Consider the following 21,969-nt stretch of genomic DNA (forward strand, 5'->3'; position numbering starts at 1 on the left):
CCGAAATGTTATATTGAATCCTACATAGCGACATTAGTTGCAATTGATCTAATAATTAGACAAAGTGTTGCTTAGGAGTTGGGAGTCAGAAAAGACAAGACCAGTTTTGTTTCTTATAAAGTGTTGTGTACACCTGATTCTAGTGCTTTTTATGAGAATCATGTATGTGTGGGTTATATTTTGTATTTTTGTTGTAATACTGTTTGTTTATATATTTACATATCTCTCTTACTAGATAAGTTACGAGTTGTCTTATTTTAGTTTTTACCTCATTTATTGGAAATGGCAGGCTTCGTTACCAAATACTCTGTTGGCAATACATTAAATCCACTTCAGTGACCAACTAGATAATTAATCCTAAATTAAAATATATGCGATATATGAATGTACTTCTATTATAATAGAAATATATATTAAAATAAAAATTCTTACACCAGTCCGAATATCAACCGTTCAACTGGTATTTACTTTTTAAATACAAGTTTTGAATTCATAGATATCCCCTTTCCTTTTTGAAGCTTGTGGTTTGATTTTCATTTAAGGTGAATGAATGAGCATAAGGTTTCTAAAATATGCATGATTCTAAATTGTCACATATTAATATCAGAACAATATTTATAGATAGATAATAAATTGTGAAAGCTAAATTTTTGTTAGAAGATATAATCAGTTGGTTAATATAATTTATATATGTTATATTATACTAGCCTTTAACCCGTGCGAAGCACGGGCGGGTATAGAATTCGTAATTTATTAATTATAATTTAAATTTTAACATCATCTTATTAGTATTTTAGTATTAATGAATTAGATTCTAACTAGATTATATTTACCAACTTATTACATTTTTTGGAGTTTATTATAATATAGTATATAAATAATATACCTTGTCTGGAAAACATTCTGTATCATTTTACGTGGAGACTCACGAGCAGCTGATTCTAACTCGAGTACCTCGTCTGAACTAAGATACCAGCCAAGAGCACCTAAATTTTCTCTGGCTTGTTTCAGTGTCTTCACGCCAGAGCTCATCTGGTAGTTATCAGGCTCATCTGGTAGTTCCCGGGTTACGTCCGGGCGTGATCTATAATCCCCAGTCCTGCTATCTGCCGGGTTGTCCTCGTGCGGGGGCCTGGGGTGATCATGGTTGTAGAAGGCCCTCAGGGGTAACACGAAGGCCGATCATATGTCCGGGTCCTACTCTCCTCTAAAACTAAAAGTCTACAAGTAGATATCTATTAAACAGTTTCATATACTAAAAACACTCCTTATATATACTAATATCTTTTTAAATATAATTTATAATAATTAGTTAAAAAAAAGGTGAAACTACTGTTAATAACATATATTAATATTAAAAATTGACGATGAAGGAAAGGCATACTGATTCCCATGTGCCACTTCAGAGTGTTCCTGCTTCAGCAATTCTTCTTGTGGAGCAGATGGTGAATCATAACCTGCAGCATCTCCGCTAGTTCTATGAACTAACTCCAAAAAAATCGTTTGAATCCCCTGGTGCTATATACACTGCTATATACACTTGTGAAGTTGTGATTTACATATAATTGAAGTATTTCAGATCAGTAAAAGCGGGGGATAAGTATTTTATGTGACAATCTTCCAAAGATCGGATCAAGTCCTGAATTCCGAATCTGAAAATAAGTCGAAATAAATTGGTCTAATTTTGTATTACTTGCCCTCAGGGCTAACCTAGACTATGATTATATTAGGTTTAAAAGATATAAATACAATAATTTATTTATTTTTTGACGAAAAACAAAGAATTTAATAAAGAATCGAGACATAACCGAGTTTAATCCAAGACAAACCATCAAATTGTCAATTACAACTTGATTAAGAAACAAAAAATGAACTAAACATATAGCTGCTTTGTTTTCAGATCGCTTAACAAATAAAATATTTATATTCTTTAATCCAAAAAGTATTATAATCAAATCTCGACCAATCCAACCTACATCAGTTATGAATATAGTAGCATCGCAATTGACCTTCACATAAGCAGCATCATCCGTAGTCCAACATTCAGAATTCTCGATTACATCAACTGATATTGGATCAATAAATGACCCCAAAACTTGAACAATTTCATGTCGTGAAAGGTGAGCTCTTACGATATTCACTACTGTGCCATATTTGATACAAGCCTTACGGATCTTCCAAAATACAATGTAAATCTTTCTTAGAAATTTTACCGAAACACATAACAAAACACACAAAAACATCAAAACAAACACAAATATCCCAAAAAGATGGGCACGGCCTTGATGACAAGGTATTCAACAAATAAACTCACCAAAAAAAATTAGATCTTGATTTTATTAATAAAACTGGTAAATAGGAGAGAAGATGGAATAACAAAGATGATTAGATGATTAATCAGTATGGAGGATGAAGGTTGAAGAGCGGAGAAGTGCCGGCTTAATTTTGGAGGTCGACTCTCAAAACCGCAAAACATATACTAATTTATTAAATTCATTAATATGTAAGTAGTATATGCAACTTTCTAAACTTCCTTACCAAAACATGTAGGTGTCATGTCATAAATAAAAAATATAGATAATATGCAAAATAATATGCACTTCGGTGATTCACTCTCTTTAGCAAAAAAATATAGTCAACATGAAATGATGTTATATTTGAGAAAAATTGGAGATCATTTATTAAAATATTAGACAATATATTCTATTTATAACAACTGAAATAATGATTATATATCATTTTAAAAATATAGATGGTCAATATATGCAAACTCATGAAAGCAAAATGTCTTCCAGATTTGACATAATTCATGTAATAGTTTATCGGTTCAGTTTAGCCATTTATTTTAGTCAATATTGTTGTAACGTTCTCTCAAAATAATAATAATGTTGTTGTAATGTCATTGATGAGATCCGATGGTTGATCTAAGGCCACCGCTACTAGAAGTTTCGCGGAGATTTTTAAGTTCCAATATATTGACAATATATTGGATAATCGGAGGGTTACCGGATTTTTATGAATGTCAAGTATGCTCGTGCTAATCACTAGATAATATCATGGATACAACAAGACGAGAATAGAGATACAGAAGACTCATATTGGAGATTCATTATATAACATCCAACATGTGACTGTGACTAGATAATTTTCGGACAATGACTTCACCAATATGATTTTTATTCGGTACTCTGACTAATTAGCTTTCGGATAGGATTTTTAATCGGACTAGTGGATAGACTATTAGCCTGATTACTATATAGCCAAGTTATTAGATTTTCTCGACCGCCAAATGGACGATAACTAACAATTGCAGCTTGGGGCTGGTGGGCCTGTGGGCCGTGTCTAAACTTTGTATGCACGAACTGGCCCACAGTCTTTAAAATATTGCTTGTCATTCAGAATACGTAATTGAGTCAATATCGAAGGCATAGATAACAGCAGTGCTGCAGCCACTTTATTCCATTTTGGCTGCATCTACCAGACCTACCTTTTCGCTTAAATAATAATAATCCATATCAACGTATATATTTAACCCGCGAGGTTGTAGCAAAGTATGTTCGGCTTGTAAAAAAATTTAAATATTAAATTACCTCTATTTAAATAACCAATAAAAGTATTTTAATACTATACTTTCGATTTATTACAATCGACTGATATAATATAATAATAATACTTTTGATATGAATGCAGGAATAAAAAAGCGCCAGGGGTGTTTTGATAACAATCAATCATAGTTCTAGACTAGATGTCTTTCCTGTTATGAACAGAGTCACAAACTGCAAAACTGGAAGTGACAGGTGGTGTTGTAAAAAATAGGAATCAGACTTAATCGACGAAAAACACAAAACAAAGATTTATTGAATTGAATGGGGATTAATCGGATGATATGAAAAATCGGAAATTTAATCACTTCGACGAGCTACGGAACAGGTACATTCATCTCCGACTTTTGGGACAATGAATGAAAAGTAATACCAGGAATCCAGGATATTGGAAGTTTAGAACTATCAGATTATGTGATGACAAGAATATGGAATACAAGCATGATACCAGTTAAACTCAGTGTCTTGTAAATATGCTTGCTAACAAGCCTCGGTATGATGCCATTTATACTTAGCAGTAGTTCATTTTGTCGGATTTTCCCTGCAGTCAAGGCTACTGCCCAACTTATGCATTTTACATATCAGCTCAGATGCCAGAAGCATTGAGCTTTGTATCCATGTACAGTAATTGTTACATACAGGTTATACAGCTACAATGTATATATATGACACTTGACAAGTTTAAAAGTATCTTTTCGTTCTCTCATCAGCATGGAAGAGAGCAGCTCATCTTAGCAGATCACCTATTTAGAAGAAACTTATGTAGAAACATTACAGAAGTTCCCAGTCCGACTCGCAAAACTCACCAGTTTGCAACTCTGCCATGCTTGACTGTGGGAAGACAGTGTGTGGGACTGTATCAACGCGAGCTGGACTTGAACTTGTATTTGCGGTTTCATACTGTGCTACGAGTTGTTTATACTCCTGCTTTCTTGACGATTTCTTTTTCAGTGAGAGAGCTTCTCTTATCTTTTTCTACAATAAAGTATCAGAGTCAATTTCAAATAATTTCTCGATCGCAAATACAAGCATACAAATACACTGAGTACCTTGTAGGACCAGGGTTTGCCATCTTTGTAGGAAGAAAAAGAAATGTTCTTTTCATTCACAATGACACAACCTTCCTCCAACTTTATCTCATCTTCATCAGTAGTTTCACCTGCTAAATCCATCTTATCAATAGTCTTGCTCACAACTTCCTTTCCTGCATGTTGCTTTCCTGCAGAAGTTTCACAATTTATTGAACAGTATGTCGACTAGACAGTAATACATTGATGTACAATTAGCATAAACGCGCCCTTGAATAATATACTATTGTTAAAATCAATAAATGATCTAAAATGGTGTATGACCTGTCAACTCCTCACTACTTGAGGGTTCTTTAGCTTGCTTGAGCTTTCTCTGTTTATAGTAAGCAATTATGCGAAAGATAATTATTTGCCAGTTAAAGTTACTTTGAGAATATAATTTGTCATTTTAATCTTTTTTCAGATTGGGACCAATTAATTTAATCTTTTACTATTTTTATCCAACTCTCTGATTACTGATGTAACGTTCCTTTTACACCTTTGAACTGTCATCTTAATCGACTATGATGTGTGCACATGAATGAAATATATAACTACATAATGGCTTCACGTATAGAATGTGCGTGTTTGGTGGACTTGTAGATAGTCACTGCTAAGGTACAGGACCGGTGGTTTCCGAGGCAGTTCCGTGACAATGCGGAATACTATTCAGGATGAGATAAGAGTATAGGATGGAACCAAGGTCATAGTTATGTGACCTAGATGAAGTGAAAACAAAATGAGGAAGTAAAGGATATATCCAAATGAGGAAATAAAGGATCATGCACAATGATCATTAATGGGCCACTTCGCCCTTTAATGTAAGCATAGAACATTACCCTAAACCAAGCTTGATTCAACATTCTGACCAGGCAAGCTGTGGTTGTACAAGTTTTATGAATCAAAATTACTCAAATATGTATTTTAAACTCTGATTTATCAAATAAGTCGCGTTAAGTCATAAATTCATCCCACCGGCCTCATCATGAACATTATATGCTCTAAACAACTTCAAATATAGAGTTGCACCCAATCTGTTAGCTAAAGTTTAATAAATAATATTATAAATAAAAATTATAGTTGACATGTAAATGAAAAGAGGAAAAGGAGACAAATATCAAAACTTTCTAGTTTAAATTACTATCAAAATATGCAAATATAAAAACGAATTTTCTATGGTGTGCCCATGGGCACACAATAGTCACTAACTCCCATGAGAATAGTAGCTTTTGATTGGTGGATTAAATAATAAATAGTAATGGCCCCCCTGCATTTACATCAAATCCACCAATCAAATGAAGCCATTTCCATCAAAGTTTGTGCTTATTGTGTGCCCTTGGGCACACATTAGAAAGACCGATATAAAAAATTATAACTAAAAACTTTTATACTACCCCTTTGCAATTCAGAACACATATATAAAAGCACGATATACTACAGCATTGGACAACATCATCAAAAATATTATAATTCAATCACTGATTATAAACTAACCAAAAGGGACGACATAGACTTCTAGATAGTAAAATACAAAAATTGACAAGAAACTTAACGGTATGAGAAATGATAATGAGTTCATTAATAAAATAGATAAAATTCGTGACAACATACTTGAGAAGCTGTGAGGACAAGGTATATCGAATTGGTATATAATAACTAGCATCAAAGCCCGTGCGAGGCACGGGGCTCTAGTTTTGCTGTGTTTTAAATAATATTCATGGGTAATATTGTTCTTGTTCGGGCGTTTGTATTATGCTTTAAATAATATCCGTGTGTCATTATATTGTTTCGAGCGTAATTATTACGTTTTATATTTTTGACAAAATATGTAAATATGACAAATGTAATATTTGCAATCTAATAGCATTAATAGTAATAATAGGTACTATTCCCTCCGTCCCATTTTATACTTACTATTTTTAAACACTACTTTTCACTATTACACTCACTCCTTCTCTATTTTATACTCTTTTTTTATTAAATAAACACTATTACACTCACTACTTACCTCCACTATCTCAAATCTATTATTAAATTTTGATATGTTCCACCACTTTACCCACTTTCCAGCTAAATTTACTCTTTTTTTACTACATTTTTCTTAATCTCCGTGAAAGTCAAATAATGTCAATTAAAATGGGACGAATGGAGTATATTTTAAAAAAAATTATGGATCAAAAACTACATTTGAACTAATATTTCTATATTCAAATTCGTTAGGATGTAGAGACCATTATCATATTATCTATGTTCAAAATTATATTCGAAATTAATACTGAAACTTTTAGATTTTAAATTTATTATACCTCATTAAAAGAATCTGTAATTTATTGTTGAAATTATTAAATTATTTCAACTAATATATCTTGATTTTGATGAAAACTTGTTCTTGATATGTGAATTACGATATCCTAAATCATGATTAAATGAAGATGTGTGGTCCGCGTTGCCTTACATTTATTTCTTCTTTTTTGAGCGTACGTTTGCATAATTGTTAAAGTGATACATGATGGAGCAGATCATCAACACATATTCTTTCTAGCATATGTTGCACACGTTTTGTATAAATAGAAATTGAAACATATGTTGTATGTGAAAAAACACATACCTTATTTATTATAAAAGCATCAATTGAACTACTAATCGTATAATTGCATCCCAAAAATTTATGACACCTTTGATGTGTAGTATCCTTTTATTTTTCATATCAATTATATAGTACTTCAACGTATTATATTTTTATTGTTAATTTAAAAATATTAGATGATTATTACTTTGATACAGTATGATATAACATTATAACGTTATAAAATTTTAATTTTTTATAATTAGTTTTTTGAGCTTGTCGATTAAGACTTTTAATGATTTTTCATGTGATCGTTATAAACCAGATCCCAAACAAATGTTTTTCTGGAATTTCAAATAGCAATACGAGAGTATATATGAGTTAGGCATCATGAAGTTCATAAAACCATGAAATATTTAGTTCAATTAGTCGTGTAGTTACTTTTTTAGCTTTGTGCAAACTCACTTTTTTAAATATTTTGATACTCGTATTTATATATTAAGAGTGATCAATGTTACATATCATGTTCAATTGTTAAAAATCAAGTCATATATTCGATATTTTGAATTATGAAAAAACTATTCTTGTTATAGTCCCGTTTAATCAGATATTAGTTTTCACCGTATCGCGTCAGATAATCTGGTTCAGAATTAATTATATTTTATTAGTTTAATTTGTAAATGATTAATTTAATTGTAGTTTGAATCATTTTATTTAACTAGCATGTTATATATTGAATGATGGCATATTAAAAATTATAGTTTTAAGACTTTAATATATATAACTCATTTCTCTGTGTTATTATATTTAACCAAGTAAAATTTATAACTCAAATCTTTTTTGTAGTTCTCGTAAACGCGTTTTATTATTATAGGGTTGACTTTTGATTAACAATAAAGAATTTCCTTAAATTCACCTTCATATCACAAGTTATAGTATGTCAAATACATATATCATCAAAATTACATATTTAGATATATTTTATGACACCAAATTTGATGTATTGTCACTATTCTTAGATTTATAATTTTTTTCAAAAAAAATTTAGTTGCACATCAAATTATAGATTCATAAGTTTAAAATAAAAAAATATTCTAAATAGGAATATTCTTTCAGTTACCTTTTTTCGTATTCTCCAAAATATTATAATCTCTTTATATATAAATCGCCTTTTATAATAAAAGAAATTAATATGACATAGTCCATGTTGAAAGCCCATCAATTTTACTTTCAAAGATGCTCGCTTAAACCACAGTTTTTGCGCTTATTTCTCACATTCATGACTTATAATTTCTATAATATTGTATCGGTGCTCGTTTAAACTATTAAGTTAGATTTGAATTCGTTCATTTTTATTCAAATATGAATCATATATATTTTTAGAAATCTGAATCATGGTTCGAACCCGATTATTCATATTCTTTTTCAATTTTAAATATATTTGCGTAAATAATTAATTACAAATATAAATCTATCATGTAAACAATATATGAGACTTAACTGAAATAATAACTTATCTCAAATAAATAGGATATTGAAACGAATATAAATACAAAAGTTTTTAAATACGTGGTTAATGCTTTTGAATAATAAACTAATTGTTTGTGTAGCTCAAGTGGTTTGAGTGATGTATTTGTATTGAAGAGATCCTAAGTTCGAGTGTTATGAATAACATTTTTTTTATATATATGAGAAGAGATTAGGTTCGGAGTTAAGCTCAGGTTCGGAGCTAGGTAATTTATTTGCTCAGGAGGGAAGTTTGACACGAACCTTTTATTTTTCATATCAATTATATAGTACTTCAACGTATTATATTTTTATTGTTAATTTAAAAATATTAGATGATTATTACTTTGATACAGTATGATATAACATTATAACGTTATAAAATTTTAATCTTTTATAATTAGTTTTTTGAGCTTGTCGATTAAGACTTTTGATGATTTTTCATGTAATCGTTATAAATCAGATCCCAAACAAATGATTTTCTGGAATTTCAAATAGCAAAACGAGAGTATATATGAGTTAGGCATCATGAAGTTCATAAAACCATGAAATATTTAGTTTAACTAGTCGTGTAGTTACTTTTTTAGCTTTGTGCAAACTCACTTTTTTAAATATTTTGATACTCGTATTTATATATTAAGAGTGATCAATGTAACATATCTTGTTCAATTGTTAAAGATGAAGTCATATATTCGATATTTTGAATTATGAAAAAATTATTCTTGTTCTAGTTCCGTTTAATCAGATATTAGTTTTCACCGTATCACGTCAGATTATCTGGTTCAGAATTAATTTTATTTTAATTCATTTGTAAATGATTAATTTAATTGTAGTTTGAATCATTTTATTTATCTGGTATGTTATATATTGAATGATGGCATATTAAAAATTATAGTTTTAAGACTTTAATATATATAACTCATTTCTCTGTGTTATTATATTTAACCAAGTAGAATTTATAACTCAAATCTTTTTTGTAGTTCTCGTAAACGCGTTTTATTATTATATGGTTGACTTTTGATTAACAATAAAGAATTTCCTTAAATTCACCTTCATATCACAAGTTATAGTATGTCAAATACATATATCATCAAAATTACATCATTTAGATATATTTTATGACACCAAATTTGATGTATTGTCACTATTCTTATATCTATAATTTTTTTCAAAAAAAATTTAGTTGCACATCAAATTCTGGATTCATAAGTTTAAAATAAAAAAATATTCTAAATAGGAATATTCTTTCAGTTACCTTATTTCGTATTCTCCAAAATATTATAATCTCTCTATAAATCGCCTTTTATAATAAAAGAAATTAATATGACATATTCCATGTTGAAAGCCCATCAATTTTCCTTTCAAAGATGCTCGCTTAAACCACAGTTTTTGCGCTTATTTCTCACATTCATGACTTATAATTTCTATAATATTGTATCGGTACTCGTTTAAACTATCAAGTTAGATTTGAATTCGTTCATTTTTATTCAAATATGAATCATATCTATTTTTAGAAATCTGAATCATGGTTCGAACCCGATTATTCATATTCTTTTTCAATCTTAAATATATTTGCGTAAATAATTATTTATAGATATTAATCTATCATGTAAACAATATATGAGACTTAACTGAAATAATAACTTATCTCAAATAAATAGGATATTGAAACGAATATAAATACAAAAGTTTTAAAATACGTGGTTAATGCTTTTGAATAACAAACTAATTGTTTGTGTAGCTCAAGTGGTTTGAGTGATGTATTTGTATCGAAGAGCTCCTGAGTTCGAGTCTTATGAATAACATCTTTTTTATATATATGAGAAGAGGTTAGGTTCGGAGTTAGGTTCAGGTTCTTTATTTGCTCAGGAGGTTTGACACGAACGGGCTATTATATATATATAAGTAGAAGTAGATTTGTTAAAAAATAATATATTATTATTATTTTAAGTTATTATTAATGTAATATACTCCGTCCCCCTCAATTGTTTACATTGGGGGACGGGGGCTCGACATTCATTTTAATATTCTCACAAAATATAGTCTGATAAATAATTATGAAATTTTTTCTTTTCTGAATAAAAGTTTACTATCTAAACTTTTACACAAAATAGAAAATTTTCAAAAAGAAATTATAAAATTATGTTTTATATGCGCCTTAAAATACGTGTCGAGCAATATAAAAAAGGTGTAAAGAAATGAGAAGGACGAAGAAAATATTAATTTTATATGATAATAAGTGATGTGACATTTCATTATGTTATTCAGGAGTTCGATAAATATAGCCTGTGGTTAAATATGACTATGGATATATGTTTTGTAACTTTAGAGGCGTCATTTTTATAATTTATTTTTAATATGTCACGTAAATTTGTTGATAAAAACTTTATAAGATTGAAGATATTCTGAAAATGGGTGGCTAAAATTAGATTTATAATACATTGTGTAAGATTTGCTGAATTTATAATATATTTTGCTTGAAGATATTTACTATACTTTATTATATTTTAAAAATTACACATTATTATTCCAAATTATTATAAATAAAATATATTGTTTTAACATGACAATTGATGATGCAAAATCATACTATAAATGTAGAGACTAGTCAAATATAATCAAAATTGGGATGTCAATTGAATTTAAAGAGAGACGTTAAATATGCAACCAAGAAAGGCAGAAGCGGTGAGTTTAAAAGAAGCATTATCATGAACGAAAGAACTAGGAGTTGAAAAACGTGTCTTCGAAATGGATATTAAGATACTAGCCAATACGTGTAAAGGAGTTCAAGGCATTCGTATTTCATATAATTGTTCTAGACTGTATTGAGTTATTTAAGCACTTTGATGAGATAACAAGGCATTCGTATTTCATATAATTGTTCTAGACTGTATTGAGTTATTTAAGCACTTTGATGAGATAGTTTGTTAATAGGACAAATGAGTGGACTGATATTGTTCCGGAAATTATATCTACTGTATTGATTATTGATTCAATTAGAACTTTAAGTTAAAATACAAAATTTAATTGTATTCAACTATTTTAAATTATGCTTAAAATCCGATAATATTCAATTGAAATTATTTAAAATCCATTAAATATGATGGTTCATAAAATAATAGATTTTGTAAGATTGTTCGGTGTATTTTAAGATTTTTGAAATCCTACTAAAATCCACTAGATTTTGAAACATTGTGCTTAAATCTTAATAGCTCTCATCAACTCGGCGACATCTTATCAAGAATTCTAACATCTTTTCAAGAATCCGCGTGAAATCAAAATCAGATACAATCCATTAAAACCATAGACCATATAAAATCTCAGTTGAATACACACCCTAAGTTGGAAAAAAGACTTCCCAAACAGAACTATTAGTAACATATGAGAGAATCACATGCTAAAAGAATCAAAATCAACTCTTATCTTATATTAGAGTAATACTTTACCAGCAAAAGAACTCTTATTAACATCTGGGAAAACCAGTACTTAATACCCCTTTTTGTAGAGCAATGAACTTACAGGCAGTTTATAGGCAATTCAGTTGTCTAGGGTAAGGAGTCCACTATGTTACTATACCGTATATCACAAACAAGGTTACTGTACCTTGTATGCGTCTAGTTGTGCATAGACTATTAATCAGAAAGAAAAGGCATATCTCAGGATATCTGGATTCCTACAATAAAATTTAGCAATCCAGAAGTATAAGAGTTACAGACTTCAAAACTACCTGAGACATTGAATCATCAATGACATTACTTTACCTAGAATCTCAAGCCATTACGAATTGACGCGAGAGCACAGTCATTTCTAAGCTAACTTGCTTTCACCCTCAACAAGAGCACTAGAAGTTTCTCACCCTTTAGGAGAGCAGTTGATACTATGCCAGAGGAGGCCTGCTAAGGATGCTTAGAACAAATAGACTTGCCAGGACAAAACCCATTCTTATAGTATATCAGTACTGACAAAGTTTGAAGTTTAAAATATTGAACACGCGGAGGCTACTTGAAGGTAAAGATATCTTGCAGCACAATGACACATCTCAATTATAAAATATAAACTTACAAGATCCACTCGTACGTGAATTTATACTTCTAAGACATGTCTAGAATCCCCTCAAAATATATGTCATGTTTAAGATCACTAAAACAATCAAAAGTCAAACCTACAACATCTCAAATTGAATAATACAGTTTATAGACTAATAATCAGATACGAAAAGGCATATCTTACAAATCCTACGATAAAAATAGCAATCCAAAAGTATCACATTCAAAATTACCGAATCCATAAAGCCATCAAGCACATTGATAAATCTAAGATAACAAACCATTACAACTTAAAAAGACTGCACAATTATATCATCATCAACAAGAGCACTAGATATTTTATAAACCTTTAGCAGAACAGCTGAACTTCTAGGTTTATAAATTCGAAGCGAATGTGTTGAGCATCTACAATCTCACCATTCATCAATAGAGTAAGATAGGTTGGTATTAGGATAAATGTAAAAACTAATTTGCCCCTTCCTATATACCTAATTACCAAATTTAAAACCAAGACACGAGAATTACTTGGGAAAAAAACCATCAAGACAAAGCAATAGTACATTCTAAACACGATCACAGTATAATTACCACAAACAATCACTACACAATTGTTAATAGTGCGATATTACAAAAAACATGAATGAGTATACCAATCAAGCATTTATACCAAATGCGGAACACTAACAAGAAACTAAACGGGGCTATAACCTCCTCTAGGACTATCAACAACCGAAAGCAACGGGCCATAGGGAGACTCCATATCATCCCCCTCCTCGGGAGCTCTCAACGCGCCATGAACACACGCCACAACGCCCCCAATTAAACACGCCACAAACACATTCCACCAAACCCTAGTCAACACCAAGCCCACAAAAGTTATCAAACACAGAAAAATCAACACAATCCACTCATCAAAAACCCAATTGAACAACAGCAGGGGCTCAGCGCGGAGCAAATAGAGATAGAGCCAAGCAGCAAGTATGATTAGGAAGGTGATGATTGAAAAGGGGTGGTAGATTAGGGAGAAAAAGAGGATTATGAGGGTGATTAGAGTGTAATTAAAGCGGAAAAAGTGGAGGTTTTTTCGGATGCGGAAAGTGGATTCGGAGAAGGAGAGGGGGAGGCTGAGGGCGGAGATGTCTAGGAAATCGTGCCAGGGGCGGGTGAGGGTGGCGAGGGAGGGGGTGGGGGGTGGTGTTGACATGCTTTGCTGGGGAGTGTTTTGGTGTGTGTGAATTGTATTTGGTGGCCTGGACTCTGGAGAATAAATCAACGCTAAGTTAAATCATACCTTTCACTCCTTCGGTTCATTATGGTTTTATCTCGTTAAACTTGTTTAAAGTAATAATATCGACTCGTCAAAATAATAATAATAATAATAATATCAAGATTAATAAAAGATTTATCTATTAAATTTATTATTAATATAATTATCTTTTAATTATTTTATCAGTGAATTAATATAAATTATTTGTTTCTGTATCATTCGTATTTATGAAAGAGAATTTAAAAATATTTTATACATTGTATCGAACATTATATATACAATCAAAGTATTCACTAGATTTATTATATTTGAATTTGAAACTTATTTTATTATATTTAGTTACATCTAAAACCTAGGTTCTTGTATAAAATTGGTGAGAATAATTCTGCATATATGGAGAGAGATAGACGAATTTTAACAGCGCTAGAGATCGGTGTTTATGGTATTTATGGGGGTCAAGTAAGAACAAATATAACTTGTTCTTGTAATGTTTAGCAAAACAATCTGTTCAAGTCAAACAAAGAATCTATTACAAGAAGAAATGAAGAGAACTGTGCAGCATTTCAATTTTCACCAGAAAGGTTATGTGGGAGAAAAGCATATACATCCACGGCAAGTTTTTTCATGAGAATGCATCAATCATAAGTTTCCCACACTAGTACTCCGTTTACAAGCTAAAGATGCGAATAACTTTTGTTTCAAGTTTGGCAAACTTAAAATAATAATTTTTTGCTTAAAGTAAAAAAGGTGGATTAGAATTGAGAAGTAAATGAGTTAATAAAGTGTTTAGAAAAGAAATATAATCTATTAGAGAAAAACTAGCATTCTCAACTTCTCATGCTTGTACTTATTTATACAAACGGATCAATAAAAACAGAATTCAGAAACAGCTTCTGCTTCTTTTGAACAAATGGCGCATAAACCTGAACTTGAAATATTTACACATGTACTCTGCTACACATGTCTTGGTTGAATCTTGAATCATCGGATTCATGATTAACCGAATACGTCAACAATGAGTGATTTATAAATGTCTTTTGCCTCGTTTTGGAAGTGTACATGACTTGGAAAGGGAGATAGGCACCAAAAGGGAGATTAACTCTTTCACTGCCATATAAATATAGCTCACAATGTGGCATGCATAATAGAAATCTGCAGACAAACAGTCATCATGTCTAGTCAAGATATAGACATGGATTCTGATTTGTTTGCAGCTGCCATTTCAGGCAAAAGAGATATTCTTAAGATAAAGCACAGCAGAACGGCAGTGGGAGATCAGCTCACACCAACAAAAAATACAGTCCTTCATCTTGCATCCGAGTCGGGCCGAGAAGAATGTGTTGAGCAGATTCTCAGAACATTCCCCGATCTTTTGTGTAAAAAAAATTCAAAAGGCGAAACGGCTCTTCATGTAGCTGTCCGAGGCGGACACTTGAATGTTGTTCGCGTGCTTCTTGATTATGCAGAAATAGCAGACGAGGAGAGCTGGAAGAAAAAATTAGAGGAGAGCGCGGAGAAGAAATTAGACAAGGAGAGCGTAGAGAAGAATGATCATAGGCGGCTAATGAGGATGCTGAATAAAGAACATGAGTCGGCTCTGCACGAAGCTGTTCGACATAATCATGTGAATATCGTGAAATTTTTGGTGGAAAAAGATCCGGACGATAAATATTCGGCGAATAAGCATCACATGACTCCTATTTACTTGGCTACTTTCAAAGGACATGTTGCCTCATTAGAGATCATCTTCTCGAAAAAGAAAGAGTTTGGCTCTGATGATCGGCCTGATGGCAGAACACTTTTACATGCTGCTGTTATGAGCAGATCCACCGGTACGTGTCGTAAAACATTACTCCCTCCGTCTCATTCAATTTTATACGCGTTCTATAACTTATTTTATAAATTTTCTTTTTCTGATTAAATTTTTATTCAGAAAAAGAAAATCCTAAAAATAAGTTATAAAACTATACTTTACCGGGGCATTAAAATGCGTGTCGCGTCCTCGTCCCCCGATTTATACAACTCAGGCGGACGGAGGGAGTAATAAGTTTCTAGCTGCTGAAGATATTTGTATACTGACATTTATCTATATAATGAAAGCAGATTGTGTAAGATATATACTGAAGAACAGATCGAATTTGACGAGTGCAAAGGACAAAGATGGATGGACACCGTTACACTATGCGGCGTATTTTGATTTCTCTGCAATCATAAAAGATATTATTACTGGACAAGAAAAATCCATAGCTTACGAAACAGATAAAAGCTGTGGAAGAACTGCTCTTCACATTGCAGCTCAACTTGGAAATCTTGCTGCAGTGAAACAACTAATCCAATACTGTCCCTATTCCTGTGACATGGTTGACAAAAAAGGTAGAAATATATTGCATCTCGCGGTGGAGTATGATCATAAGGCCGTGATTGAATATATCTTAAAGAGGTGTCCGATGATTCAAAGCATTTTGAATCAGAGGGATAAGTTTCTTTTAAATGTTGATAAGGGTATCAGCACCAACACAACAGCTTTGAATCAAAAAGATAAGTTTCTTTCAGATGATGATAAGGGTGTCAGCAACAACACACCTCTTCATTATGCCGCGAAGCATGGTTGTTTCGTGCCATCACTTATAAAACATAAGTTGGTAAATAGAGATGCTTTAAACAAGGACAGTCACACTCCTCTTGATCTAATTTGTGGCGATAATTCTGGAAGTGGAAGTGAACAGGTATGACTTGAAACCGCAATCAAAAACTATATAGTTCGACTAATAACTTACCTAATTATGTACTATGAATTTTTTTATTTGCAGGAGAAAGTTAAAAATTTACTTGTACAGATAGGTGCTGCTCAGAACTTGAACCTCAGCAAAGAACTTGATATGTACAAGTGTTTGCCACGTCAATATGCGACTGATGAAAACCTTGAAATGACGAGGATATTAAGTGGGACACGTAAGTTCGTTGTTGCATTCATCGCAACAATAATGTTAGCAGTTGCAGCAAACTTATTCAACTTATCAGGCCACAACTCGCATCAAAATGATAGCTACTTGTGAGAATGACGACAAAAAGAAGGCTTTCAGTCTATGACTATGCTTGGACCTGATCTGTTATCTCTGAAGCTTTAAAGCAAATAAGCCAATAATGATGATCTAATAAAAAAGTTATTATAGAATAATTACATTGTTTTACTTCTCTGCTTCCAGTTTTTAAGGGATATGTATCAATCTAGACAGTGGCATTACAAAATGCATCTGCAGCCAAGTAAACAGTTGAAGAACCATTTAACAAAAAAAAACAGTTGGAGAACCGTATTATTAGCTAACTGTTACAGGTGAGCGAACATATGAATTTAAAGATGGCTAAACATTGAAACTAGGAAAGCTTGGGATTTTAGGATTTCTAATTCCACTCTTCCACTCAAACTTTTGTCCATTAAATGACATGATACTTAATTTGAGAAAAGAGCGCAACATTGAACTTTTGAACAAAAATATACACTATAACAAGGAGAAAGGAATCTACTTCCTTACATTAATGTTGAAGTGAGATGACACACATCAAGACCAGGTCATATTAGTAACTTTCTCATACTCAAATAGGCCCTAGGTGATCACCATCCAACTTGGCAAAGGCCTGAAATTCCCTTTCAGCCTCCATATACATAACGCGAATGACCATAACACGCAGCTTGACACCTTTCTCAATCTTTGATGACTTCTCGCTCATTAAGACAGGGTTCTCACCTGGAACATAACTGTAACCCTGCATCTCCATAAAAATCTTTTCAAGTGGTCCGCACCTCAGTAAAACAAATTTCTTGGATATCTTATAAACTTCTCCTTCTAGAATCTCACCAGCAAAAGCTTTATAGGTGATGCATGAGAAGGTTACAGGAAAGAGCACATCCCCTGAGTGCTGTCTGACTTTCCCTTCTCCAACTTTGTCCAAAGTAGTGACTGCAACAAAATAACCAAGAGTGCTTGTAGCTTTCTTAGCAGAAAATTCACCCAAAAGGCGGACTATTATTGCCTTCTGCAGTGCCAGTCCTTCGGCATCAAGATTCTCAGCAGGAATTATAACATTCCATTGCAATTGTGCCTTTAGGAACATTTTGGCAACAAACCTAAGACATCACGAACATATAAACAATATATTCTCTCTTTCAGTGGGTAGTAAAGAAAATTACATGAGATAAGAATCCTGAGATATCAACTACTATTACATTGAGCACGCCTAATAGTCCTAAAGTGTAATGTTACCATGTGTCTAATACAAGACATCGTAACATATACCTCAATTTTTCTCGAGCTACGCTTTTTGCAGGGCTACTAGGAAAAATTTCAATTTGCACAAATTCATTCCTAAATTCCTTTAAAATAATGCAATAGATTCACTACTTGCACAATTTTCACAAGTTCACTTGCTCATTGGTAGTCATTGATAGATCCACAGATTGCAGATCCACTATTGGTAGTGATCTTCTTAAATACCTCAAATGTTAGTCAACAAAGAATTCCGAGGAATAAGAAATTTCCATTTGCCAAAAATCAGCTTAATTTACAACTAGTTACTATCTAAAGCTTAAAAGAATAAAAGTTAAAACCCTGATTTACAACTAGTGAGATGCAAGATATATTAGATTGTAGTCCAGCACCCTGGATATAACTAGTCAATTACACTTGAGATTATGTAAAACGATTATTTCGAAAAGCATGGAATAATAACACTACATCTCATAGTAACAAGCGAGACCAGACACTCCAGAGCCAGCAATATTATTAACACGAATCAAGGACTTGTTGCATGAACAAACTATACAGCACTGACAAACAATGTAAGGGCTAAATAGCATTAGTCACAAGAAAATTAAACCAACGAAACAAGGAATTGGCAAGAGGGCTTTAGATTGTATAAAATAACATAAAGAAGACTCACAGTGTAGATACAGAGTAGCTTGCTTCTCTGCACAGCTAGAAATCAAAAGTTACGTTATATAGAGAACATGTCCGGGAAACCGAAGCGTTTCAAATTAAATGATGTATATTTATGGGGTTTGTCTAGTGTGTGCCGATGGCAATGCTAAGTGCGGAAATTGATATGTTTGGGAGATTTTGATCGGTGGGGTTGTTGCATTTGCAGAGGGGTCCACCATTATTAAGACTAGATTTTGTGCCCGCGTTGCTGGGCTTTTCAATTTAACAAAGAAACAATCTGATACTATTTATGCCATGTTTCATGAAAGCAGCTACGCGAAGCTGCACGTTAGGATACATATATTACTTTAGATTACACGTAGATTACACGGTGGAGTTTATGTTGCAGAACATGCCGAGGCGACCGAATGCAAAGATAGCCAAAGTACCGAGTTACCATATAATATTACACACAGTAGAATTCATTACAGAAATAAAATGACGAAATAACAGGGATTTCATCTTGTTGCTGAAAGATACTGAAGAAGCCTAGTGGAGACGCCAATTTGCCAACCTTAATGCATTCCTCAAATCCTCCACTGCCTCATGATTATGATTTAGGAAATATCTTGTTGCTTGCAAGTTGCTCAACTTTGGCTCACCTAAAACACAAATTTAACAATGTTTTACGAAGACATTAGAAAAGGATAATTTCCTATTTTGAGAAGTACCTTGAATGAATTTGGATTGACAGCTTGAAATGATAACAATTATTGGATGCTCGTCAGCTTGCTGGATTGCTTGATGAAAAGAATGAGCCAGTTCGTTGTAGAATGTAACCTCTGCTGAAGTACTGTAAAAAGAAGGAAAAAGAAATTAAATTGTTGTACATGTAGTCTTTGTATAAAATTAGAGATGAAGATTCCAAGCACAAACTGCATGTCATTGATCGTAAATCGAATGCAGGATTGTTCTTGATTATATTTGTTCTTGAAGTTCCTTATTGGCTGGAATTGTCGCAGTATACCAACAACATCTGTATAAGAGAGCATACAATTAGAAAGTGCTTCACTTGTGGTAAATGCGTGCACTTGAGAAATAGAGCTCACCAATGAGGAATATGTTTTGCAATGCAGCATTGATTATAGCTGACAAATCAGTGAATTGAAATATATGAGCCGGGATGTAATCTACCCCTCCAGTAACGAAAACTTCAGTCATATGATACATTTGTATATATATATCATTTTGAAAGCATCTTTCAGTTTGCATTGCTGAATATGGCCGAACAACGAAATTATGCACGTTGTAGGTTCCTCCTTCATTAAGATGAATCTCTAGTTGATCGATGTTTTGTGGTGGAATCGATGCATGAATGCGGCCTCCCTGCAAGCGTGACAGTCAATTTAGTAATGTTCTAAGCTATGAGGATGTATAATTTCTATGTTGATAGATGTGTACTTACCAATTCATCAATGAGAATCAAGTGCAATGCTACTGTTTCTCCATGCCGATTTAAAGTTCGCCACATTCTTGATACTCGGACTTTAATCCTCCATGCATTTGTAGTGTGAGGGCGTAGGTTTGCTATCATTTGATATGGGAAGTTGTCCATGTTATTGTGAATATTTGCTTTGAAGCAGACTGGTATTTAAACTGATATTTCTTTGAATGCTTTAATGGTGAGGACTGTTTCTTCCTTGGATGTTAGCTGTTATCATAAGGAATCTTCGCACTTTAAATGAGTACTCCTCTGCTTGGTGCTCTATTATTTTGCTTTCACCACATATGGACTGTATGTTTTTGTCCAGAAAGTGTGCTTTTGCTTCTGGTGTGTAGACATTGGATTCGTATTTGAAAGTATATGTTGTTTGCAAGCCATAGTGCTCTGCAACGGTCAAGCTTTTGCTTTAACTTTGTCTCTGCCAGTACTGTTTTACCAAAGTTTGAAAACCGCAGCACATTGGCTGGTTACATATATAAGTAGTTAGTGATACATATGGAAGTAGTAATTGAATCTATTTGCCATGGTTCATGAAAGTAGAAATGCAAAGCTGGGATTTGATTAAATATTTAATTAGTTCTGAATGCCTGTTGATGCCTGGCATCATTTTGTTCTACACAAGCCGAATTACATAAGGTAGCAGATAGCCAAATCATTACAACTTAGTTACATCTGATCTGGCTATAAACAAAAACACAAAATTCGATATGCTGCATCTGGTTTTAGTGCTAGGTGGATGCGAGGTCGAGATCAGAAATACCCTGTCCAGTGTATGTGGAGGTGGTAGTCTGTCCAGTGTTTGTGGAGGTGGTAGGCTGATTCTGAAAGAAAAAAATTGAAGTTAGAAAGATAGCAACTCCAAGCAATGAAAATGTTAGTATGTATGTGCCATAAGATCTAACCTGTGTGGATGTTGTGTTCTCCTGATCAACAGTTCTATTCTTTTCTCCCCAGCGGATGAATCCATTGCATATGTTGCTTGCCCAGTAAACATGAAAGGACTTGGATATGTTCATTTCTTTAATGTTTAGTACAACACTATAGTCCTTTCCAGCTAGAGTCTTCAAGCATTGCGGCATATCCCCGCTTCCAGCATGCTGTATGTTATAGGAAATAACATTTCCAATGGCAAATGTAAAATTATTACGTAGAACTAACTTTTCATTTAGAACCGAAAGTAAGGTGTACCTCCTCCAGCAGTTGTCTAGCTCTCTTAAGGATGAGTGTCCTAACTTCTCTATCTCCGAGGATTACTTGTACCTCACCAGTGGCATCTTCTGCCTTGACAGAAATGCGATATCTGAAATCCATTTAGTGTGTAATTTTTTGTAAGCCTGATATTAAAAGTACTGATTAATATAAAATATAACTAATGCATTACATGGATTAATTACCTGATCTCTGGGTATGGGACGAACCTATTGCATGGTTCACAAACGGGGATTGAATTTTCCAATTTGATTTCTTTCCAGCATCCACTGCAAGCAGTATAACA

General features: G+C 32.6%; 2 protein-coding genes across 2 annotated transcripts; one reads left to right on the forward strand and one right to left on the reverse strand.

Moving 5' to 3' along the window:
* Positions 1-15,177: 15,177 nt before the first annotated feature.
* LOC108195276 (uncharacterized) lies at positions 15,178-17,249 on the forward strand. The gene is made up of 3 exons (XM_017362233.2): positions 15,178-15,886; positions 16,158-16,780; positions 16,865-17,249. Exons 1-3 carry the CDS (start codon positions 15,226-15,228, stop codon positions 17,108-17,110), a joined length of 1,530 nt encoding a protein of 509 aa, XP_017217722.1. The 5' UTR covers positions 15,178-15,225; the 3' UTR covers positions 17,111-17,249.
* A 359-nt stretch (positions 17,250-17,608) lies between these two features.
* LOC108195764 (DNA-directed RNA polymerase V subunit 7) lies at positions 17,609-18,167 on the reverse strand. The gene has a single exon (XM_017362714.2). The coding sequence runs from the start codon at positions 18,165-18,167 to the stop codon at positions 17,649-17,651; it is 519 nt and encodes a 172-aa protein (XP_017218203.1). The 3' UTR covers positions 17,609-17,648.
* Between the last annotated feature and the right edge of the window lie 3,802 nt (positions 18,168-21,969).

This window comes from Daucus carota, chromosome 7 (assembly GCF_001625215.2).
Source record: "Daucus carota subsp. sativus chromosome 7, DH1 v3.0, whole genome shotgun sequence".
Taxonomy (NCBI): Eukaryota; Viridiplantae; Streptophyta; class Magnoliopsida; order Apiales; family Apiaceae; genus Daucus; species Daucus carota.

Bases quoted from the DNA above. Each gene is read 5' to 3' on its own strand.
- LOC108195276 (XM_017362233.2), top strand. From the start codon at position 15,226: ATGTCTAGTCAAGATATAGACATGGATTCTGATTTGTTTGCAGCTGCC. The intron at 15,887-16,157 runs GTACGTGTCGTA...TAATGAAAGCAG, and splicing joins TGTTATGAGCAGATCCACCG to ATTGTGTAAGATATATACTG. The intron at 16,781-16,864 runs GTATGACTTGAA...TTTTATTTGCAG, and splicing joins CTGGAAGTGGAAGTGAACAG to GAGAAAGTTAAAAATTTACT.
- LOC108195764 (XM_017362714.2), bottom strand. From the start codon at position 18,167: ATGTTCCTAAAGGCACAATTGCAATGGAATGTTATAATTCCTGCTGAG.